This window comes from Carassius gibelio, chromosome B5, assembly GCF_023724105.1.
Source record: "Carassius gibelio isolate Cgi1373 ecotype wild population from Czech Republic chromosome B5, carGib1.2-hapl.c, whole genome shotgun sequence".
In the NCBI taxonomy this organism is placed as follows: domain Eukaryota; kingdom Metazoa; phylum Chordata; class Actinopteri; order Cypriniformes; family Cyprinidae; genus Carassius; species Carassius gibelio.
Window position 1 is genome coordinate 40797989 of NC_068400.1, and position 25388 is coordinate 40823376.

General features: G+C 38.2%; 2 protein-coding genes and 1 non-coding gene across 5 annotated transcripts; all 3 read left to right on the forward strand.

Annotated features, from left to right (window-relative positions):
- Positions 1–363: 363 nt before the first annotated feature.
- Positions 364–5778, forward strand: LOC127957405 (ran-specific GTPase-activating protein-like). Its single transcript, XM_052555930.1, has 6 exons — positions 364–530; positions 2481–2617; positions 3978–4135; positions 4222–4350; positions 4687–4749; positions 4994–5778. The coding sequence occupies exons 1-6, from the start codon at positions 516–518 to the stop codon at positions 5137–5139; spliced, it is 648 nt and encodes a 215-aa protein (XP_052411890.1). The 5' UTR covers positions 364–515; the 3' UTR covers positions 5140–5778.
- Positions 4784–4860, forward strand: LOC127958934 (small nucleolar RNA SNORA77). Its single transcript, XR_008154187.1, has one exon. It is a non-coding gene; the product is annotated as a small nucleolar RNA SNORA77 (small nucleolar RNA).
- Positions 5779–6605: 827 nt separating the features above from the next.
- LOC127957404 (golgin subfamily A member 3) lies at positions 6606–25128 on the forward strand. Of its 3 annotated transcripts, none has more exons than XM_052555927.1 (24): positions 6606–6720; positions 8247–8503; positions 9585–9851; positions 10834–10946; positions 12047–12750; positions 12835–12946; positions 13517–13823; positions 14740–14942; positions 16403–16540; positions 16736–16897; positions 17098–17466; positions 17546–17623; positions 17879–18142; positions 18352–18446; positions 18661–18877; positions 19020–19163; positions 19816–20013; positions 20121–20237; positions 20357–20496; positions 20596–20728; positions 22224–22346; positions 22439–22603; positions 22685–22839; positions 23313–25128. In XM_052555927.1, exons 2-24 carry the CDS (start codon positions 8362–8364, stop codon positions 23470–23472), a joined length of 4506 nt encoding a protein of 1501 aa, XP_052411887.1. In that variant the 5' UTR covers positions 6606–6720; positions 8247–8361; the 3' UTR covers positions 23473–25128. The 3 variants fall into 3 exon arrangements, with proteins under 3 accessions (XP_052411887.1, XP_052411889.1, XP_052411888.1); XM_052555929.1 differs by having other exon boundaries at positions 9585–9728; XM_052555928.1 differs by lacking the exon at positions 6606–6720 and adding an exon at positions 7746–7890.
- The last annotated feature ends 260 nt before the right edge of the window (positions 25129–25388 follow it).

Consider the following 25388-nt stretch of genomic DNA (forward strand, 5'->3'; position numbering starts at 1 on the left):
ATAGTCCCGTCTAGAGGTCATGAATGCATGAACTAGCTTTTGGCAATGTTTCTAAGACGGAAGAATGCTGTTTTTGTAACATGGAAATTTGTTTTTCAAAAGACAATTTGCTGTCTAACATAACACCCAGATATTTGACTGTAGAGGAAGTAACAGTACATCCGTCTAGTTGCAAACTGTAGTCTACGAGATTGTGTACTGTTTTTGGTCCAATAAGTAATATCTCTATCTTTTAGTAATATCTTTTTACATGCAGCTACCTGACCATAAACATTTCCAGAGAGTCAAATGCTCAGAAGTGCATATGTACTTGATAAACTGATAAAGAAACAAACATAAAAGCAACATCTGTTAACCACAGCTGGAGCTTTAATAATCCCGCAGAATGTGTGCGTGGCCGAGTCGCGCGCTGACGTCACCGCGTCTCTCTTCTCCGGTTAGGCGCGCGCGAAAGTAGCTAACGCTGATCAAACCGCGCAGAAACTCTCCGTAATCTTCAAACATCTGCAAAAACTATGGCGGACCCGAAGGTGAGAATGCCACTATCTTCATCTCCTGTGCCTTTCGGATCACGACAGACGGTTATTTCGGGTGTTTTGTTGGCGATAAATGTTTTATGAGGGTCTTATTTAACAGAGTGTGAAAAAGCAGGTGTTTTTTCATATTACTGCTGGGCGTGCTTGAATATGAGACGTTAAAATTCACTATTTTCACGTACTATTCTAAATACTATTGTTGTTAGTTATTATACCCTGTCATTTTTTTATTATTATTTTAAAATTACGCTACACTGTCAGTAGTAGCTGTACGTTAATGTTCTAAAATTCATAATTGTGTGCGTATTTGTGTTCGTCACTTCCTTAAACATAACGGACAATCAAATATGTGTGATTTTATTGACGTAATAAAAATATCAACAACATGTTCCAGGTCAATACAGCTCGTGATTTTAATAGAAATGTATTATGCTAAAATCATGCTAGCTTGTGTACGTTAGCATCGTTAACCTACAACACGTGACGTTCAAAGCCGGGTTATCAACACCCTTCCGGGTTCATTTACGTCTTTTAACTGTATTTGCTTAATGTTGTCAAAACTGTGGGGTGAGACGGAGATTTAAATACTTAAAACGCATATAGGCCTCTTGTTAGCTTCTGTTAGCTTGGATGCTAACTGATCGTCCACTTTTGAGAACTGATGTAACTCGCCTCTTTAGACATAAACAACCGATATCTGTGCTCGAATGAGCTCGGTTGTTTAGCTAAATAAACTGTTTCGTCATTTAAAACGCTGACTGAGTAAAACGTGAGTAATAAAAGTAGTTGAACCAGTTCAAAGCTTCACATGTTTGGTCAGAAAGCGTTTGAATAATGCAAGCTACAAGGCCTTTAATGATGATAGACTGGTGATTAGTGCATAGCAAGTGCCTGAATTAATCAGCATCACATCATGTGAGTTTAAGTTCATGGCTCAGAGCTGGTGGCTGTAAGATTGGTTGCAGCAGCAGCACATTTAGACACAATAGGCCAAACTCCAGAGAATGATCCCTAAATCCCACAGCCTTTCACTCCACTGATCTGATGAGTAATGTGGAAGCAGGATCCCTACAGACCGGATCAGGACTTTGTGAATCTCAGCATAACAAATGCTGTAGCAAATTTGTCATGCATCTGTTCCTGGGGCATTTTCCAATTGCATTAGACATTAGTTTGGCCTGTTTTATTGTTGTATTTTAAAGGGTTAGTTCACCCAAAAATGAAAATGTTATTAATGACTCACCCTCATGTCGTTCCAAACCTGTAAGACCTCCGTTCATCTTTGAAACACAGTTTAAGATATTTTAGATTTAGTCCGAGAGCTTTCTGTCCCTCCATTGTAAATGTATGTATGGTATACTGCCCATGTCCAGAAAGGTAAGAAAAACATCTTCAAAGTAGTCCGTGTGACATCAGAGGCTCAGTTAGAATTTGTTGAAGCATCGGAAATAGATTTTGTTCAAAAATAACAAAAATTAGGACTTTATTCAGCATTGTCTTCTGGATCTGTTGTGAGCGCGTTCACAGGACTGCATTGGCGTATGTCAACAGTCACAGCAGTCCTGCTCACAACAGACCTGGAAGAGAAGACAATGCTGAATAAAGTCCTAAAGGTTTTTTTTTTTTTTTTTTTTTTGGAACAATTTTTTTCAATGCTTTAACAAATTCAAACTGACCCTGTGATGTCACATGGAATACTTTGATGTTTTTCTTACCTTTCTGGACATGGACAGTAATACTGTACACACACTTTCAATGGATGAGACAGAAAGCTCTCGGACTAAATCTAAAATAACTTCTTAAACTGTGTTTCGAAGATTAACGGAGGTCTTACGGGTTTGGAACAACATGAGAGTGAGTCATTAATAACATAATGTTCATTTTGGGTTGAACTAACCGTTTAAGCTGGTTTTACAAAACTGCTGTTATAATTTCCCCCTCCAGGAGGCACAAGATGATCATGAAGCATCCACGGACAACGTAGAGGACTCCAACCATGACCCTCATTTTGAACCCATCGTCTCACTCCCTGAGCAGGATGTCAAGACCCTAGAGGAAGACGAGGAAGAACTTTTCAAGATGTAAGTCACTAAATCTAAAAGGGGCACATTACTTATTTGGGTGATATGGCAAAAAGTAGTGTTCCAGGCTATTGTCCTGATTCTTTCTCATGTTGGATTTAAGACTTATTTTAAAAGATACTGAGGAGTAAAAACTAGTAGCCTAAAGTAATTGAAGACAGTTGAATGATCAAAACGAATGAAAAAGCACTTTCTTTAGTTTGTATCAGTAGTCTATAATATTTATTTTATTGCCAACTCTAACAGTATTCAGGGAAGATATTACAGAAATTGAATAATAGAGCTCTGTATGAATGAAATGGTTTTTATTCATCTCCATCAGTACCTTATTAACAGATTAGGTTCTATTTTCTGGCTTATTGCTCTTTTAATGACTCCTTTTAGTATAAAGAATATCACACTCCTTAGTCACTAAAAGCTGTGCAGATATATTTACATACAGATGTAATTAGGAAACATTTATAGGACAGAAATTATCTGGTAATAACTTTTTTTATTCAGCAATGAAAAGGTAGACTGGGCTTATTTGTATTGGAGAAGTAAGACTGATAACCACTTGGGCAACTTGGTGTTTTTTGTATTGTAACTATATTTTATGTATTTGAGGTCTGAGTTATGAGAACAGCCAGAGAGAGAGCAATCATTTTGTGTTTTGAGTCTAATCAGCTAATTTTGTGTTAAATAGCCTGCATAGCACTTCATCTTTTAAAACATGGGATTTTGACCAAATATATGCAATCTTGATTTTTGTAAAATGTTGTAACGATGTTATTTATATATATTTTTTTTAATTACAGTTTTGGGCACATAATGTAAAACCGTAAAGTATTCTCACTTTTTTCCCCGCTTACCTGTTTGCATCTCTGAATGTTAGTGTTCATAGTGACCCCTTTAACCATGCATTCAAATAAGGTTGTTACAACATACAATATTATACCAGATTGATTAACGGTTCCGATTTTGGTGCCACAGCAGGTTAAAAAGCAAAAGTGTTTGTCAAGAGCTGTAAATGATTTTCTTTCTTTTGTTTGATGACCGTTTAAGAACACAGCAGGTATATTAGACAGCTGTCACTTTAAAAGAATGTACAGATGTGATATACTGATAAATCCTTCATCTCCTTCCTTACTGTTTACATTAACATAACATCTGCATTTGAGAACGCTCCAAAATATGGGCATATTGACAACTTCGTGTGCTTTTATCTTTTGAAATGCTAGAAATAAAAGTGAGGGGTTTTTTTCACATCTTGTGCTCGAGTAGTTTTAAAAATGGTTTCAAAAAGTGCAAATGATAAACTTTTTTTTTTGTATTGTATTTGACTGCTGACAATTTCTATTTCAATGTGATTTTCATGCAGGAGGGCAAAGCTGTATCGTTTTGCCAGTGAGAATGATCCCCCAGAGTGGAAGGAGCGTGGGACGGGTGACGTCAAACTCCTGCGACACAAAGAGAAGGGTTCCATCCGTCTTCTCATGAGGAGAGACCGTACCCTCAAAATCTGTGCCAATCATAACAGTGAGTTCAGCAGTTCTTCACCCGCTCGGCTTCTGTTAATTGGTTTCCAATCTCGTTGACTGTTTTATTGCAATGCCTTGCTCTAGTTATGCCGTTGATGGAGCTGAAGCCCAACGCAGGCAGCGACAGGGCCTGGGTGTGGAATACACATGCTGACTTTGCAGATGAAAAACCCAAACCAGAGATGCTGGCTATTCGATTCCTCAACGCAGAGAGTGAGTAGAAATGAACAGCATTTACAGAATAAGTATTTTGAAGTAGTTCAACTATCTATGTGCCATTTAGCTTAAAAACAATTATGAAAAAGTTTTTCCAGACTCAATGGATAATGAGAAGAGTGCTTGGTTCTGTCCATTAGTTGCTGAATCTGACACCTTTGGAAGTTGCATTTATACATGCATGAACCATTCCCAATAAGATCAGTAATATGCATTTAGAAAATAGATGAACTTACATTTCATGCCAACTGTGACAATAGTTGTGCAGTATATAGCATAAAACGGTGTCTGAAAATGTATATTTTATGATTACTTGTTCCCTTTGTCTTGCAGATGCACAGAAGTTCAAGATGAAGTTTGATGAATGCAAAGAAGAGGTCAGAAAGTCCTTAGAAGGTAAGATTAATATAATTCTCTACCATGTTACCATGCAGACTCACTCTGTTTAAGTCTGACAAATCCAGCCTTAGACTTTTTCTGTCTGCGACAGTAATGTTAGACGAAGAACTTTATAACCTGCCTTGTCGTTCACTTGGGAGGTGACCGTGTCTTCTCAGACATTTAATTTTATTTCCTGATCTTTTATTAGGCTTGTAATGAAGTGTTTCTTCAGCTGAGCCTTTTTGACTTTGTTTCACAGGGAGCATGAACAGCGCTAACAAAGTGGCAGAGAAGCTGGAGGAGCTGTCTGTGAATGATGACAAGACGAAGAGTTCAGGGGACAAGAAAGAAGAGGTGAAGGAAGAGAAGAAAGAGGAGAAAGCTGGCGAGGAGGAGAAGAAATGAGCCCAGGAACGTAGCTTCATACGGATCCTCCACTTGCCATTTTCCCCTTTTCTACAACAGACTCTGAAAATGAAAAATTGGACACTTGATTTCTTTTTGGCCTCGACTTCACAAGACCTTGGTGCCACTCTTAATGTGTCCATTTCTCAATCATTAAGATGTTGTGAGCTTTTGTCCCATTCACCAATTCTCATATCGCCCTTCATTTACTCATATTGTGGACCAGTCATCATGTATTTGTGTATTTACACGACGCGCTATGATACAAGGCTTGTGCTATTGATTGATTCCCACATTGGGTAACCTCTTTGGTTGTTTTTCTTTTGTACTTTAAAGAGTTCTATTGCGAGTTTCTAGATGAGCACTGTCTGGTAAGAGAGTGGGCTGTGTGTGAGTTGATAGGGAGAATGAGTATCTGAGATCTTTTCCTTACAATAAAGTCACACGAGGAACATTTGACTTCTCCGTGGCATGAATTTATTATTGAATTACTCATTTTTCTGTGGAGGGCTGCATCTGGCAAAGAAAAAAAAGTCAGCTCTGTCCTGAGTAACTAGAGGACCTTTTCAACCTGTCATGAGTGTGACCCTCTTCTGTTTGAAATGGTTATCAAGAAAATAAAAAAATTGGTTGACTGTCTATTGATTGTGGCAACGAGGATTTAAAATGTTTAGGGACCTGTGTTGTGAAAATGCACAATAAATGCTTTTTTAAATGTATATAAAAAATAAGTGAAATACGTAGGTTCTGTATCACTAAATATGGTTTTCATTCCACAAGTTAAATTCCAAGAAACAGCACTGATCAAGATTTACATCTGAGGTTTATCATGCACAATATTCTGGGCTCTTAGACGTTGTTTTTGCATTTATTTATTTTTGTTTTGAACGTATATTTTAGAGAATTTAAGTTTTGATTCTGTGTTTTGATGAACAGCAAATTTTCCACATTCCTGGTTTTTGAGAATTTTTATTTTTTTGGATAAAAACAGCAGGGTCCCTTAAATTACTTGGCATTTGATGACACTTGATATTTCACATTTTATAGTGCTGACTCATCATAAATCATGTAAAAGGATTGTGAGGAAAAAAAATTAAAGACTGATGCTTTGTCATACATCAGTGTCTGTTTGGCTTCCATTTACAAGCCTAATGGGATAAATATGAGTTTTCTGCTTGGCCAAAAGCATATCAATTAGAGACCATGAGACAGCTCTGTTTAATTTGCTAGTAGAATTGAAACCTTTTAAAATTACAGATTTTTATATATATATATATATATATATATATATATATATATATATAATGTATGTATATAATGTATGTATATAAAACACAGCAGCATAATGTATATATATCATAAAAGCAAATACGTTAATGTAGCTATGCAACGATATAATGCTGAATTAAGTGATTACTGTGAAATTAGTTGGTTTTAAAATTCATCACTAGGGATTTTAAATCTGGATGTTTTCGCTTTATCACGCGGAACGTTTATTGTTGCGAGGAAATGTATCGAGTCGGATCTGTTTGAAGGACGGAACCTGAACAGCCACGTAGTAAAGACGAGAGCACGTCTGAGGTTGGTGCTTAATTATTTTTATCATTTCTTCTTATCACCACACTAATCACTCACCATTTCACGTGATATTAGCTTGGCAGAAGTGAGGTCCTGTGTCACGCATCAGTTAAAGCTTTTTGGATATCGCGCGATGTGGCTAAAGGCTAATGCTAATCAAATCAGAGGTTTATAATAATAAACTCCGATTGACACACTATCTCCCGTTATTTTTCGCCGTCCCCGTGTTGTTGGTTATTTATCGTGATTAGTTTGCTTGTGGCTGTGCTTTTAGTTTTCTTAAAGGCAGAGATATTTTCTCTCGGCTGAATGTGACAGTTAATCAAAGCCTGATCTGTCCATATGGGATTTTTAACATAAGCATATTTAGGTTGATATTACAGTCATGACAGCTTTGGTTTCATGACAGATGTCTGTTAAATATGTTCAATCGCTTTATTTTGTAGTTAGTCTCGTGTTCATTGTCAGTCTAATGGGTTACAGTGAGATGTTTTGTCAGTTACTAGTCTACAATGACACTAAGCTGATTGATTTCTGAGTATTAGAACAAAATGAAATACAGTACTGATGCAAGTTTGTGCAAGAAAGATTGTTGTCACTTATAATAAATTCTGACAAATGAAGCATTCACTTCAGTGCATGAATTATTTCATTTATAAAACTGTATTGCTGACACCTTAAAGTGTTGATGGATGGATATCTGTGTTGACTAAAACATACTTTGCATGCCACACATGCATTAAAACAGAAGAATATTTAACCAAATGCATTGGAAACCTTATAAAAGACAACTACCTTGTTTGTAATATATGGAGGTTTTATTGGAGCTTGTCTTTTTTTCTATTATTTTTGACAGAATTGAAATCTAATAAAAATAAATATTACTTCATAAGATGCATTTATATAACTTTTTTCTATTTTAACATGTATGTTTAATTGACATTAGGTTATGGTTGGAGGACACATGCTTTCAGATGGGGTGAATGATAATGTAATAAAGAGAAAAATCAGAACATTGAAATGATAATCACTAGTTCGTTTCAAAACTGTTGTTTTTGAGTGCTAATGGCAGGTAAAGTTGTGGAACAAGTTTTGTCCCATTGTCTCGAGGATCAGACTGTCATTGAAACCACTTCTGTTTGAACTACTACGAAGTTAAAAAGTTTAAATTGGGTGAGTTGGTTTTGCCTTTCTTCTGCTGGATAGTCCATGTCTAGTGTCAAAGACAAAGCCTGTTATTTTAAATCTTTGGAGGATAGAGAGAAAAACAACTTGTGGTTTACTGAGGGGAACTTGCTAGTGCCACATCCAGTGACAATGACATGTGTCAGCATTGTGTCCTTGATCAAAACATTGCTTCAAGCAAAACATTCCTGTAATTATCGTACCATTCGATGAGTTGGAAGCATCAACATTGTGACTAAATGATGAATTGGCATAGATTTATTGTTGCTTGATTTTGCATCCAGCAACTCTGATCTTCTCAGAGTAGGGATGGGTTAAACTAATCATATGTTTCCATTCTCCAGGATCAGGAGGACTGTCTTAACCAAAGTGTACAGAGCATGAAGTGAAGGTTAAATTGCACTTGTGAGACCAGCTCATGTTCATGGATGCTAGAGCATCATCTGTGGTTCAAGAAATATGGAAAATGGAAATAATGAAACCGTCTCCGTGGAGGCCAACCCTCAGCAGCCGAGCGCACAACACGGGAAAGATCTAGACAGCAATATCGTAGAGTCTCTGAAGCCGGAGAGATCCCTCGTAATGGAGAAAATCCCTAACGGTAAGCATTCTTTGGAGATGAAATTTATTTGATGGATGCTGTTGCAATCTGATGGATTCACAGGCTGTTCGTTTGTACTTTCTGAGTTTTATTTTTTACTCATGCATGCACAAATTATGCTCAAAACGTGCAGGATTTACTGTAAAGCTTGTGCTTGAGAGTTGTTTGTTGTGCTCATTCAAAACCTGGAAAGATTTCAAAGTGAACATTTGCTGTTTACTGCGTCACTTGGCTTTGAGATGTTTTTCTTCCCACTTCTTCCAGTGCCATTCGTTACCTTATAAAGAAGTTTTGTTGTTTTTTCAAGATATATCCACAAACGTCCCCCTGCTTTTGGTATCAGTTTCCTAAACTGTCACTGTAGCTCGATTAGGCTGTTTGACTTGTTCTGCAAGACTTGCGCAAAAGATAACTTTCAGGTCACTAATTACGTTTAAAGGTTATACAACATTGACCAAAAAGCACTAGGCATAATCTCTTTACATAGATATCAGCCGGCACATTTGGGTTAGTAGTATTTTAAAAAGGTAGGCAAAGTATTTTTTCTCATAAAATTATGCACACCTTGCATGAGATGAAAAGATGGTAGTGAACTATTTATTTTATTAACAGACGCTTCTCTATGTAAAATAATTAATTAATTACGGATGAAAAATATGCCTGTGAATGCGACAGTGTTATTTAGAGAATTGTTGTATTGGTAGCAATTTACAGTTTCATTAGTTTTGGGCTTGAGCTAACATGATCGAACAGTGAATAGTTATATTATAATACTGTATTAAATGTATTGTAAATGTTAATGCATTACTAATTGCTTTTGCATTAAATGATTCTTACCAAAATAATTAAAGTGCATCTCTTTTTTAATAAATGTATTTGATTACATTTTTCGTAATTTTAATCATTTTAAATGCACAAACACTTAATTTGTTAGGCCTAGACTTTTTGAATGTCCAGTCAGTAATTTTACTTGGTCCATATTGTAATAAACCCGAAATTTTTTTCTTTTGCATGATAGATATGTTGCACTGGCTTAGAAGTTTACACTTAGTTTGATGAATGAATCCCTTCTTTGTGTTAGGTCACGTCAAAGCAGAGCTGTTGCCAAACGGAGAGGCCATGGTGGAGGGTCAGGACACCTGCGGAGACAGCACCCCACCTCTGGCAACTCCATCCCCGGGCAGCCGCCTTCCCGATTCCCATCCGAGCGCACAGCTGGATCCAGGTGTGGCCTCTTTCTCTGAAAGCCTAGAGAAGTCTGAGGCAGCTCTTGCAGAAGGCACTGTTCTCAAGGGTGATGCATTGCAATCACTCAGACTAAGTATTCCTATGCAGGAGACTGAATTGTGTAAGCACAAGATATTAGATGACCCTTCAAATCACCGCCTTCCCTTCCTGTTGTGTCGTAATTCTCCCCAAGTTTGGCTTTTGAGGCTGATTTAGGCTAACTCTCCCTGTTTGGTGAATCCTGTTTTTGCCTGCTCCTATGTTTTGGCTTGGTGTGGGAATCTCTTCATCGCATTATGTAACCTAATAAATTAATAAAAGGCTATTTAGTCTCTCCTGTGATTGTGATTGCTTTATGACAGCAATCCTGGGGTTGTTATGCTGGTTGGTGATTTTCTGGGAACAGCATAAATACTGGCAAGACATCATGCGTCTTAAGTCAATTTGGCTTGGATGTGAAATTTGGCTGAACTAATAAGTACTAACTGACGCAGAAAATCAAGTGCGCTTTTCTCTTTTTCTGACTAAGGCAGCTGGAATGGCTCATTATTGGTTGTATTCAGAGCTCACGAGGTGTTTGCTGTACTAGGACCAGCATGAAGCTTCACTCTTGAAAGACTAGGGATAGGAATCGTACGACATTTGAATGATTCTGGTTCCATTTCCACTTTTACAGTCAATGATTTTTCTAGTAATTTTGCTCTGGAAGCAAAAAAGTAATAACATCTTAGTAACAGATTTATTTAAAACCTTACCTTTACTCAGCCTAGAAAATCTACACCACCAAAAGATGCATTTATACAAAGAAGTGTTAACTGCAATTAATTGCATTGAAATTATGAATGATTTGATTCAGTGCAATTGATTGCATTGAACACGTCTGTAAAGTGAAGCCAAATCCATTTATTTTTGTATTTTAAAAAAATGGAACCATTTGTCTGTTTCTATCCCTAGAAAAGACATCGTCAACCATTTTCTTGTATAATCACTAGCCTTTTGCGTTCAATCCTTTGTTGCTTGGTTGACAATATCTTAACTTTCAACCTGCCCTTTTTTACGTAGCAAGAGTTTTAGTGTTTTTATTGACCATGCCTTTCTTGTAGCATCGAAAGAGCCATCTGTGGAGATGGAAAATGAAGAAAAGATCCGTCAGGAAGCTCGTCGGCGTCTGGAGGAACAGCTCAAACAATACAGAGTACAGCGGCACACTGAGAGAGTGAGTGAGCAAATGAGAACTGTCAGTTTCTGTGAAATGACTGATATTTAATTTAATGAATAGTTGGCCGAAAACTGAGAATTGTCATCATTTTACTCGCCCTCATTCGACTTTCAAAAGGAAATCTTTTCCTTACAGTGAAACTGAATGGACATTGTCAATCTCTAAAAATGACAGAAAACTTATATTTCATATCTTCTGAGGTCATATTATAGCTTTTTTGAAAAATGGACCAGATGTTAAATCTGCCACAGCTCTCAATTATATTTAAATATGGCACCTGAAGAAGCATCATACTAAGTTTGACTTCAATAATGCCGAACGATTGGTGTATTATTATTGCTTTGATTTGTTTTAAATTATTTTATTTGATTTACCGCCACTTAAAAAAGAATGTCAAACTTGATTTGAACAACATGAGGGTTTTTTTATATGTTGCCATTTGTAGACTTTGTTACACATTAAAAGCTTTAGCACCGGAGGAACCTTTTCGTAGTTCCTAGAACTATTGGTGAAACCACCCGCTTTTTCGTGTGTTCACACCACAGGAACTAGAACATATTTAGTTCTAGAAATTCCATTTGGGTGAAATAAATTAGCTCCTACCTCAGAGAAGGGTATAAAACAATTCTATAAAAACTACCAGTGATGCAAGTACAAGCTCATGGGAAACACCGGCTACCCAGAATTTTTAAAAAGCCATGTAAAAAAAATATTTACACCATGATCATGGAAAACAGCAATAACGGCATTTAGCTTTCGTGTTTTTTTCTCAGCCTTGTTGTCATAGAAATTTTTGTCTCTTAGCCCAACTTTTAGTCATGTAAATTGTGCATTTATGTTTCCATCTCCGTTATCACGAAATCCACGGCACACACCGTCCTCCTTTCACCTGTTGTTGACTTTTCTGTCTGCTGCTTCAGAGTTCCTGCTGCCAGTGCAAATGCAACCAGGAGAAACTGGTTCTCTAGGAATCACATGTTGGCTAGTTCTTAGTATTATGTGGTGCGAAAGCCCCTACTGATGAACCGTTCTGTTTTGTCCAGTGTTGGCTGCTGTTTCTTATTGCATTCCATCTTAATTTTCTTTGTTCCTTTCAGAGCCGGCGTTCCGCTCCTAAGCGCAGCCCATTTAGCACTTTAGACCCGGAGCTCATGCTCCATCCCGAGGGTCTCCCACGGGCAAGTACTGTCGCCATGACTAAGGAATACTCTTTCCTGCGCACCAGCGTTCCTCGTGGTCCCAAACTGGGAAGCCTGGGGATCCCTTCCAGCAAGGAGAAGAAATCCAAATCATCTCGCTCCAACAAGATCCACTCTCTCGCCGACTACAGAACTCCGGATTCGGACGCTAAAAGCACCGATGCATCTGGCCGGCTAGTTTCGGCGTCTGCCGACTCGTCGTTTAGCTCTCTGCATTCCACCATCAGCTCAGTTTCCACCGTTTCGGAAATCAGTTCTGAGACCAATGCTCACTCTGAATCATCTCAGCTAGTCAGAGACAACGTCTCGGAGGTGGATGGAAGCGAATCAGGTTTCAAAGCCGATGGTAATGACAGCGATAGCTCGTCCTATAGTAGCGTGTCTACTACAGGCACATATAATATGTTAGCTTCAATAGTGAACCGGCCAAAGGCTCCATATACTGTCGAAGGGAGAGAAATTGCTCCAGAAGCCATGGGCGATTTTCCATCCCTGCATGAAGTCCTGCAGGCAGCCACTGAAGAGAGGCACATGGAAGAGCAGGACCTGGAAACGGAGGGCAGCGTGGAGCCTCGCAGTCGCAGGGACAGCTTCTCCAGCAGGTACGAGTAAATAGTTCATTTCAAGTCATTATCTGTCTTAAAACCAGCCCTTTACACCCTCACTGTGAAATTATGCGTCTGCAGCGTGTCGTATGGGAGTTCTGTGATGGCGACTCATGATGAGATGCTGCAAGTGCTGAAAGAGAAAATGAGGTTAGAAGGACAACTGGAGTCTGTTTCCTCCGAGGCCAATCAGGTGAGTGAATACTAGAGGGCCAGGTATTTGTCCATTATTTGTTACTTGCTACCAACAGAACATATACATCTATTAGAGATCGACTGACATGGATTTTATTTTTTTTTATGAAAAAATTACATTAAAAATTAAATAAATAAAAAAATATTTTAATGTATAATATATTTTTTAAAAAAAATCATACATTAAAAAAGATTTCTGTAATGGCAGATCTGAAATGTTATCAGTTTTTCAGGATTCTTTGTTGAATTAAAAAGTTTAATAGAACAGATAGAAAATCTGAAATCTTTTGTAACAATATAAATGTCTTATACACTGCACTGTCCCAAATAATTTATAATAAACTATAATGTAATCTATAATAAACTTCTATAACAAACTTGATATAATTATATAATATTACTACTTTTGATCAATTTAATGCAAAAGAAAAAGAAAATAATCTTCCTAATCCCAACCTTTTAAACAGTTGTTTATTATTTATTTATTGTTATGTACCTCTAAAGTACATGCTTCTTTAAAATGTGGTTGCAACCACCTGGATCATCTAAGACCTTCCTCTGTTTCCAGGCTCTGAAAGAAAAGACCGAGCTCCAGGCCCAGCTGGCTACAGCGACTGCTCAGTTGCAGGCACAGGTGGAGCAGACCCAGGCCAGCCAGGAGAAGCACAGCTCCCTCACATCTGAAGTCCTCACGTTACGCTCCAACTGCTCTGCGCTGGAGAAGGCCATGGTGGATCTCCAGGCCAATCTAGAGGGGAAGAATGCCAGCCTGGCCTCGCTGGGCAATGACCTGCAGCTGGCTGAAGAGCAGTATCAGAGGCTCATGGTCAAAGTCGAGGAGATGCAGCAGAGCCTGAATACCAAGGACAACACAGGTGAAGACAAAGTGGTAGATACAGTGCGACTTGAAAGTTTGGGCACCCCTTGCAGAAACTCCAGAAGGAAACAAGATGCATTAAGAGTTGGGGGGTGAAAACTTTTGAACACCGTGAAGATGGCCAAATGTTTCTTATTTTTTTTCCATTTAGTTCTGCCCTTCGTAAGCAACAGAAGATACTTGTATGTTTCCCGGAACACAAATTAAGTACAATTTACCTTGATCTTCAAATTCCAAAAGTTTTCACCCTCAGATCTTAATGCATCTTGTTTCTTTCTGGAGCATCAGTGAACATCTGAACCTTTTTTAATAGTTGTGTTTGAGTCTCTCAATTGTCCTCAGTGTGAAAAGATGTATCTCAAAATCATACAGTCACTGCTGGAAAGGGTTAAAATATGCAAAGATGCTGGAAAGATTTTTTCTGAAGAACAGTTGAATTTTGAATGGGGTTACTTTAATAATATCAGCAATTGTTTTGTCTTGTGGACTAAATGTAAACATCTTTTATGTACAATATCTTAGGACAGTACTAAATAAAAAAATAACATGCATTTAGTATGATCTCTCTTTTTTTTTATTATTCACATTTTCACAGATTCTGCAAGGGGTTCCCAAACTTTCGAGCCCCACTGTAATGTCAGGGTTGAGTCTGAGATATTAGTCCCAGTGTATATATTTACTCAGGATGCTTAACATGGTAATTTCCCTTCTGATCAATACACTGGAAAGTATTGAAGTTACTGTTTGAACAATTTGGCCTGTTTAAAAAAACGATAACTATTCCCAATTGAGTGATTAACAGAAGTCTGGGCTTCTGAGTGCATGCTCACAAAATGAAGAGAAATGTTGAGTAAATATATAGAACTATTAAATATTTTCCCTGTCTTTCTCTTATTCGGCGGTTCTCCTCTTAGTCTCTGAGCTGCGGCGGCTGATGGGAGGCCTACAGACACAGCTTCAGCGCGTCCAGAGCGAGAGGAACGCTCTGCAGAGCAGACTGAAGACCTCGCAGGCAGAAGTAGACTCTCTACAGCAGCTGCGTCTCTGGTACCAGCAGCAGCTGACCGTGGCTCAGGAGGCACGCGTGCGACTACAGGGAGAGATGACAGACATGCAGGTAACTGTGGCCCGCTATTGTCATGCTGTGAGCTCATGAAGATAATGTTGTTTACAGAAAGTTGAAGTCAAGTCAAAGAACTTTATTAATCACAGAGGGAAATTGCTTTCCATGTTTCAATTGCTCTCAAAAAGAAAGAAAAGAACAAGTAAAAAATAAAATGGACAAATATATGCACATCGATAAATTAAAAATGAATAAGACCTACAAATAATAATATAAGACTATTCAAATAAAAATGGTACTTTAGATCAAATATATAAAAAAAAATGATTAGGTGCAATAACATAAATGTTGTGTATAATAAGTCCAGTAGTTATATAGTATATATTGCACACTAATCTAGTATTAATAAATAAGCACTAATAATAATAAATCGAATTGAAATTTGCATTGCACCAGAGAAATTGAACATGCATTGCACATGCATTACTCATAAATGTCCCAGCACAAGACATTTTAAAACTTGCAAAGATGTTGTAGGTGAAGTGCAATTTATTGTAAATTTATTTTCCCATAATATGTGTACTATCATTTTTGACCCTGGAGCACAAAATCAGTCTTCAGTCTCTGGGGTATATTTGTAACAATAACCAAAGAAACATTGTATGGGTCAAAATTATCATGTTCCATAAAGATACTTTGTACATTTCCTACCGTAAATATATTTATAATGTAACAAAATAAATATAAATATATCAAAATTTCATTTTGAATTAGTAATATGCATCGCTAAGAATTCATTTAGACAACTTCACAGGTGATTTTCTTAATATTTAGATTTTTTGCATCCTCAGATTCCAGATTTTTAAATGGTTGCATCTCAGCCAAATATTGTCAGATCCTAATAAACCATACATCTCTGGAGAGCTTATTTAATCAGTTTTCAGATGATGTATCTACATAAAAAAACAATTGACCCTTGTGACTGGTTTTGTAGTCCAGGGTCACTTTCCATTGATGTATGGTTTGTTAGGAGGACAATATTTATAGAAAATCACCTTTAAAGTTGTCCAAATTAATTCTTAGCAATGCATATTACTAACCAAAAATTAAGTTTTGATATATTTACAGCAGGAAATGTACAAAATATCTTCATGGAACATGATCTTTACAGGAATCATTCTAATGCTGATTTACTGCTCAAGAAACATTTCTCAGTATTATAAATTCTGAAAGTGATTGTGCTCTTTAATATTTTTGTATTTTCAATATTGAATGAATAGAACAACATAATTTTTTTATATTTTATTTTGTTACATTATAAATATATAAATATAAATATAGTCATTCATTTGATGCATCCATCTGAGTAAAAGCAGCAGTTTCTTTCAAAAAGTAAATCTTACTGACCCTAAACCTTGTGATAATGTATGTATTCAGAAACCTATGTTTATCAGAAAGATTCAAATGCAAAATGGCCATCTGTAGTGTGTATTTGTTTGAATATTTGCTTTCAGACGGGTCAGATGACTCAGATCGGAGTGATGGAAAATCTAAAGATGGAGAACGTTACCCTGTCTCACAAACTCACAGAGACGAAACATCAGTCTATAAAAGAGAAGGAACGGATTGCTGTCCAGCTACAAAGTATAGAGGTTTGGCACAATTACCTGAAACATGGTAGTTTGTTTCCACAACAATGCAGTGTATAATTGTGGTTAATCAGCAAGTTACGTCATTCAATGGGAAACGCACCCCAGTTTAGTGTGCTTTCACAAATATATATTTTTACTTTAGTGAATAAGTTAATTGTGCACAATAATAGTATTAATTTACTGATTGCTATCTAGGTAGACATGTTGACTCAAGAAGCGGCCATCCATCAAATCCAGGAGGCTAAGTCAATGGTGGAGGAAGATCTTCAGCACAAACTGGAAGAGTTTGAGGAGGAGCGAGAGCATCTTCTCAAACTCGCCAACACAGCCACAACACTGGAGAGAGAGCTAGATCAGGTAACGAAATACTCGCACACACTTCCCCATTTGTCTCTTGTGATGTGTTCTTGTATTCAAGATCTCATCCTGTTATTAAAGAGTTGTAGGTTCAAACCCATCACTGTTGTGGTCCTCAATCACATGTTGCTCCACAGGGACATTTTTGTAATATGTTGACTGGAATATAAGCATCCCCCTAATGATTCTTCTCATTTCAGGTCAAACTCATTCTCTCCCAAAAAGACGCCCAGGTGCAATTGCTTCAGCATGAGCACCTTGAGCTGATGAAGCAGCTCACGAATACTCAGGAGACCCTCCAAACCAAAGAACAGACCCTTAATCAGCTGGAAGCACGTTACCAGGAGCTCCAGACCCAGCTGGAGGAGCTACAAACTGACAACACCGCTAAAGAGGAAACACTACAGTTTCTCCAAAATGAGAAAATAGTGCTGGAAGTTGCTCTGCAGGCGGCACGGGCTGATAAGAGCGAACTGGATGAAGGAGCGGAAAGGCTTGGAGAGGAAGTGCTGGTGGCGTCAGACACTCTTGACCAGCTTAGGCAGGAAGTGCAGGTTAAATCAACCCAGGTGAGAGGTTTAGAAATGAGCGAAGCGCAAAGAATGTTAGAATTGGTTCAGATTCCAATTTTTTCTTTCTCTCCACAAGATTGAAGCTCTCCAGCAAGAGAATGGCAACCTCAAAAAACAAGCACAGAAACTGAAAGAGCAGTTCATGCAGCAAAAGGTAAGATCTCAGTACCTTAAAGTGTATAGAATCTAGTTTTCTCGTTATATAGTCTGTGTTATATATTTTTTCTTTAACATAGGAATTTCCATTTGGCCTTTTTGATTTCAGTAAGGCGTTAAATACTTGTCTACTGATGGAAAAGACTAGTTATGACGAGTTTCTACCACCAAAAAATATACACCTAATGCAATCGAATCAACAGAATCGGCCAATCAAAATGCAGTTGGTAGAAGTGTCTGCTCTTTACTGCAGGTGATGGTTGAAGCTTACAGGAGAGATGCCAGCTCCAAAGAACAGTTGATCTCTGAGCTGAAGGCTTCTAAAAAGCGGCTGGTGGCAGAAGTGAAGGACCTGAAGCAGGAGCTGTTAAAAATGGAGGGAGAAAAGAAGAGCGCAGAACAGGAACAGACTCGCCTGCAGAAGGAAGTGGAGAGAGTCCAGCAGCAAATGAACGGTCTGGAAGCCCATTTACAATCCGTACAGACAGAGAGAGACCAACTTGACTCTCAACTGCAGGTAAACACCGAAAGCATTACTAAAAAAAAATAAAAAAAGTAAATATATTTATTCAGCAAGGACCATTATATTAATCCAAAAGTGAGAGTAAAGACAGCTATGATGTTGCAAAAATAATGATAATTTAAATTGCTGTTCTTTTAAACTTTAAAATTCATTGATGAACAGTAGTGTATAGCATTTTTACTCTCTCCCTTTTGTTGCTTCAGTCCCTTCAGTTTGACCAGAGCCAGCTGGCAGCAGTGACCGAAGAGAATGAAAATCTGAGGAAGAGGATCGATCAAATGCAAGATGAAGCCAGAAAGTGAGTAACAATCACACCGCCACTCCTGCTATAAGGGTTTCCACAGTGATCAGGAATATTATGTGACGTATAGACAATAGTGCGTGTTTGCTTATGATCTTGCATCTCAGAATGAAATCACTGAGAAATGGGATGCATTTTTTACAAGTGGAACAACTGATAGTGAAGTAGACGCCAAAAAATGACTGTCATGTGCTGTTCTTTCCTCTTCCAGGGCTATCTCAGAGCAGAAGGTGAGGATGAAGCGTATAGGAACTGATTTAACCAGTGCACAGAAGGAGATGAAGGCCAAGCATAAGGCCTATGAGAATGCAGTTGGCATTCTGAGTCGCAGGCTGCAGGAAGCCCTCGCCGCCAAAGAGACCGCTGAAGCTGAACTTGTCAAACTCAGAAATCAGGTTTCAGAGGGTGGAAATAGCCAAGAACTTCAGGTAAACTGCTACTGATGGTCTGCAATGTCCATACTAAAAGTTAAAAGAAATGCATAAATACCGTAAACGTTTGATTGTAATTCTTATATAACTTATATAACTTCAGTAACGAGTTGGTGTGTATTGGTTGTTATTGCTTCAGATCAAGGTGGAGTCCCTGCAGGGAGAGCTGAAGGCAGTGAGCCAGAGTAAAGCCATGCTGGAGAAAGAGCTGCAGGAGGTCATCACCCTCACTAGCACTGAGCTGGAGGAATATCAGGAGAAAGTGCTGGAACTGGAAGACGAGGTGAGGAAAAACTCATTAATGCTGCATAGGACACAATCGAATCAAAATAGCAAATTATATGGTTTATTATTTATTAACATGTTTACATGCACATCATTTTCTGAGGTCAGAAAATTATTTTGTACGATTTTTGAAAGAAGTCTCTTAATGGTGACCAAGTCTGCATTTATTTAATGGAAAAACATAAAATATTCTTATGATTAAATATGTAATGTATTCTTTTAGTGACAAAGCTGAATTTTCAGCAGCATTACACCAGTCTTCATTAATCATTCTATTATGCTAATTTTCAGCTCATAAAAAATTTCTTATTATTATCAATGATGAAAACCGTTGTGCTGCTTAATTTTGTGGAAAATTTTATTTTTTAATTTTCATATGAGGATCCTTTGATCAGTGTTTATGTGAAATTAGATTTTTTTTCTTTACTGTGACTTTTAATCAATTTGATGCATTTGATGCATCTGCTGAAGATAAATATTAATTTCTTAAAAATATATCTTAATCAATGCATACCTTTTGAATGATAGTGTACATGTACATTTTCTACGATACTAAATACAGTAATTCTGTGCAATAATTTGATAAACTGATTTATTCATTTAATTTCACTGATAAGTTTTGTTTAAATGGTTTATTTCTCCCCCCACAGCTTCAAGAGTCAAGAAATTTTAAGAAGAGAATTCGTCGCCTGGAGGATGCTAATAAGAAGCTTGTGCTTGAGCTAGAGCATGAGAAAGGGAAGCTCTCCGGGCTTGGGAAATCCCATGGTGCATTGCGGGAACATGCCAATATTCTGGAGGCTGCATTGGCAAAGCGAGAAGCAGATCTGGTCCAGCTCAACTTACAGGTGTGATGCTACATCTCATAGCTACCTCTCAGATTCACAAAACTGTTCTTTAACTTGTATTTTTTTTAGGAGGGTTGTTTTAACATCTCAGTAATCCTTCACTTCAGGTTCAGGCAGTGTTAAAGCGTAAAGAAGAAGAGGACCAGCAGATGAGACAGATGGTGCAGACGCTGCAGGCTGCTCTGGAGAAAGAGAAAATAAAAGTCAAGGATCTGACCGAGCAGGTTAATACATGGTTTAACAGCTGCAAGGCGTATCCAGTTCCCCTTTAGAACTACCAAAGGCTTTGGTTTATTTTGTTACGTGCTAGCATGTGACCTGTGTGTCTGTACGCTTTGTTCAGGTGGCGGAGGCCAAGCTGGAGGCAGCCCATAACCGCAGGCATTACAGAGCAGCCATGCTGGAACTCAGCGAGATCAAGAAAGATCTGCAGGCCAAAGAGGAGCTCATCAGGAGCCTGCAGACCGAGGCTCAAACGCTTGCGTAAGTCACTTCTCTGCCTGGGAACTTTAAAGAGCAGATGCTTGTGACTCCTCAGATTGTCTTGGTGTGTTTTGTGAGAGATTTGTCTCTGTTTGGCAGGGCTCAAGATGAGAAGCACTCTGAAGAGGTTTCTCATTTCCAGGAGGAATTAGCTGATGCTCACGCTCAACTCCAGATCCTTCAAAAACAACTTGATGATGAGCTCAGCAAACAGCCCCTCACTAACCAAGAGGTACAGCACAAACCTAATGCCTCTCCGTTTGAATCTTTACACTCGCCTGTTATGCATTGAAATTCTGTATTAAGGTTTAAGAGCCTGAACCCAGCCCTAATCTGCTAAATGCTAATGCTGTGTTCACACCAAACGCAAATAGAGCGTCAAATTCGCGTCTACCGTGTCTAGTTTGAAGCAAAATTGACGTGCGTCCGAGGTGAAATCCGCTTCTTGTGGGAGGGGCAAGTGCTAGCGGTTGTCTGTTTGCAAGATGCCTGATGTAGATCGAGCACTCGGGTCTTTTCCACTTTTTCCTGCACACTTCCTCTGAATAAACACATTACCTTGTTAGTAAAAAAGTAGCTGTAGGCTATATTAGGGAGAAAATAGTTGTAAAAAACGGCAGGAAGGCCGCGGGTCGATAAATGTGTATTTACAACAAACTCTTCCAAGCGAGGTCCTTTTTATTCATGAAATATGAACTTGTGTGTGATACTTGTGTCATAAAGCTCCAACTGACTGCTCACTGACAACATCAGTCGTTCCTCCATGTTGAATGAGTGACTCCTACGCAGGATCCTGATTGGTTAACGCGGCACGAATTGACGCCAAAATTTTTCAAATCGGGCGTCAGACGCGAATTCGTGTAAAACACATAAAAGCACAAAAGCACCATTCGCGAGCGAATTCACGTCTACCGTGCCGCGCTAAACGCCTCAGACCTCCAGACACGCTTAAAGACGTCTTTAGATTGACTTAACATTGAAATCATTCGTGCCAGATGCTCTATTCGCGTTTCCTGTGAACACAGCATAATATGTGACCCTGGAGCACAAAACCAGTCTTAAGTCTCTGGGGTGTATTTGTAGAAATAGCTAGAAATACATTGTATGGGTCAAAATTATCAATTTTTCTTTTATGCCAAAAATCATTAGGATATTAAGTAAAGATATTTTGTACTGTAAATATATCAAAACTGCATTTTGGATTATTAAAATCCATTGCTAAGAATTCATTCGGACAACTTTAAAGGTGATTTTCTCAGTATTAAGATTTATTTTTTTAATTTTTTTTGCACCCTCAGATTCCAGATTTTCATATAGTTGCATCTCGGCCAAATATTGTCCGATCATAACAATTGTGAAAAATTGATACATAAGACTGGTTTTGTGGTTCAGGTTCACATATGAGATATTTATTGTGTGTATTGTGAAAAGCGCTTTACAGATGACATTTTCTTAAAAATCTGACATTCTTAAATCTTATTTAACCCTAAAAGTTTTATAGTAGTACCTCAAGGGTACATGTAACTGTCCTGAAGTATTAATATGCAACTTTTAGGGGTAGACAAGTACAAAATTGTGCCTAAGTTTTTGCACATGAAATCACATGACAGACCTATCACAAGTTAGTTTCATCTTCATCTTTGATATCTGAACAGAGAGTTGCGAGCACCCCCCATTGTTACTCAGAATCAGTGTGTATCATGAATGTGCTGTTCCTGTCTCTGCAGGTGGAGGATCTGAAGTGGGAGGTGGAGCAGAGGCAGCGGGAGATCGAGACTCAGAAACAGCAGCTTGAGATGGTGGAGCAGTGTCACCAGAGAGAGATGGACACCCTGCAGGACACTCTTCAGGTCAGATACACTACTCCGCTTCTGTTGACAGAACACGTTTTATAGTTCCTTTCTTCTGAATGTTGGACTTTTCTGTTTGATGCGATCTGTAGAGGATAAAGGTGGAGCTGGAGATGGTGCAGGAGGAGCTCAACGGCACACGGAAGGATAAATTCATGCTGCAGGCTAAAGTGGGAGAGCTGAGGAACAGCGTGAAGACCGTTCTCCAGCAGAACAACCAGCTCAAACAGGACCTCAAAAACAGCAGGCTCAGAAAGGTAAGACTAATGCACATTTAAATCTGAAATATAGAAAACATGGATGTTGCATGGAAGAGTGTATTTCTGTCCCCACACCAGCGCGTTGATGTAAAGGGAGAATCCACCCCAGTGACTCCAGTAAAAATCCCAGACTGCCCTGTTCCTGCTTCGCTTTTGGACGAACTGTTGAAACCCTCGGCATCCGCCAGTAAAGAGCCTCTCAATAACCTCCACAACTGTCTGAAACAGCTAAAGTAAGACCTGCACACATCTCTTTCTATGTGTAACACCATTAACTTATTTATTTTCCCTATTATTAATTTGACCTATATACTGTAGTGGCTCTGAGTATTCATTTCCAAGCTGCCAAATTAATTAATTAATTTAATTTAATACACTACTATTCAGTAACAGGTTGTTTGTTAGTTTTTTTACATTAAATCTTTTATTAAAGCAAGAATGCATGACATTAAATCAAAAATTAAAAATGCAAGAGTTAATGTTACAAACGATTTGTTACTTTTAAACATTCTGGCCATCTTAAAATCCTGACAAAATTGTATCATTGTTTCAAGAAAATAATTAAATGGCTCACACGTGTTATACAACACGATTACCAGACTTCAGACACTTACGATAAAATTCATAATCAGGTTTTGAAGCATCGTAAGGTTGTTGCAATATGCCCTTTTTGAGTAAATGAACTAAAGCTGGTCATTTCTTGCAGGCAGGAGATGGACAGCCTCCAGAAGCAGATGGAGGAGCACACGGTCACTGTGACGTCGTTGGCCAGTGCAGAGGAGGAGCTCCAAAAACTGGGGCTTCACGACAACAGAAGTAGCGATTCACCTGATAAAGAAGAGAACGAAGAGATGCAGCCCTCGTAATACACAGAGAATCCTGAACTTTTCATTATCTGAAGAGAAAGTTCCGTTTTATCTCTGTGGGCACTTTTACCTTTATTTACTTCTAATCAGCTGCCAATATTTGGCTTTATCCTTTCCCAACCGAGATTGCTCGGGTGCAACCAACCACAGCTTTATCTTCAGGAATCATTTTGGTGTTTGTCTAATTTCACATTGAACGAAAACAGCTGCTGTTCTGTTCCTCTCGCTTGTAGTTCACAATAGTCGCCCACCTGTTGTTCAGCTTCATCTCATAAGAGGTGCAGAAAGAGGTTTGTGAGGGCTACTGCTAAGCTGCTTGGTCCTGCAGAAGTGAAAAACGCAAATGTGATCAACAAACATCCAGGGCACCAGACTCCAGTGTTATAGTGACCTATTGACCCGATTGGTCAGATGAATATCCTACATATCCGTCTGGTTCTTCCATTCCTCTGTGCCTGTGAATGAGCTGACCTCTCATTCCTCTCATCACTGGACAGATGCCTGATGCAATATAATGCAAATATGATCTATTAATCAATACGAGGCCCCATATCAATCACGCATTTTAGAGCACAGAGTCCACCCAAAACAGAGCGTTCTTAGATCACGTCTAAAGCGATGCTGACAACTTCCTGTCTACGTACACACTGTGTAATGCTTTAGGTCTCAGAGTTCAGATCCACTGTTCTTTGTGGGGACCTTAAGGACGTGCTTACAATATTACACTTCTTTCTGATTGAAACTCAGGACCTGAAGCCCCAGGAACGTACGTGTGAGACTGGGAGAAAGTATCAGATCATCCCATCAATCTTCAGCTAGTATTCACCGATGTGAGATCTCATAGAAAAGGCTGTCTCTTGATAACGGCTGTCAGAATCCGACTAGATCTGTTTAGGGCTGCGCCTTCAAATGAAGCCAATAAGGAAACCTTTAAATACTACTAAAAATGTATAGCTTGAATGAAGTTTTTCTGTTGAGAGATCTTGGGAAATCATGTAAAATAGGCTGAATGTGCTCTCGAAAGCGCTGTTGAGTGTGTTGTACGTATATTTATAATATATATATATATATATATATATGAAAGGTGTTTACTTCTATTGCACAACTGATAAAAGAAAGCAAGCTTACTGACTTTCAGGTATGGACAAATTTTGCCTTTTTTTGCCCAATATTTTGTTGACTTATTTAAAAACATTTCCGCTTCCTGAAATTCTCATGGATGGTTTGTCATTACAGCCTTAATTATTGAAAATGCGTGCAAATATATTTTGAATAATGTATTTTAATTAGGTCAAATATTTCTGTCTTTCCCCCTGATGTCTTGATTTTGTCCGTGGAGCTGGATTTAACCATGTTAAGTGGCTTAAACTGTTTTAAGTGTGTTCTGAGAGGATGACATTGATGGGTAATAACCTGTAGACATAATGGGAAACCAAGATTTACACACTCACATGTACATTTATCTTCAAAGGATTAATACATATTCAGTGATTAACTGAAAGCATACTGCGTGTTAATTGCTGTACTGACTAAAAGCACGAGTTTCTGTTCAGTGTTTATAAATAAGAAAAAAGTTTGACTTAATTCTTTGCTTGCTCTGCATTTTTATGGGATGTACCATATTGTGTAAAAAATATAAATCATTCTGTAAAACGATCACATCTTGTCTTTTGTTCCTATTAGATGACAATGTTTATGATGTTATTATGGCAGATACTGTTTGCTAGAAGACACATTCTGCTTTTTATTTAATTGGTCAAATGTAATCTCATTTAAGCTTTACACAGTAATATACTATCAGCTAAACAGGTTGCTCTTTATTTTGTTACAGTGTAATTATACAGTTAAGTACTGAATTATTAACATGCATACTATATGCTATAGTTTACTTGCATGTAACTGTGCATAATTGGTTA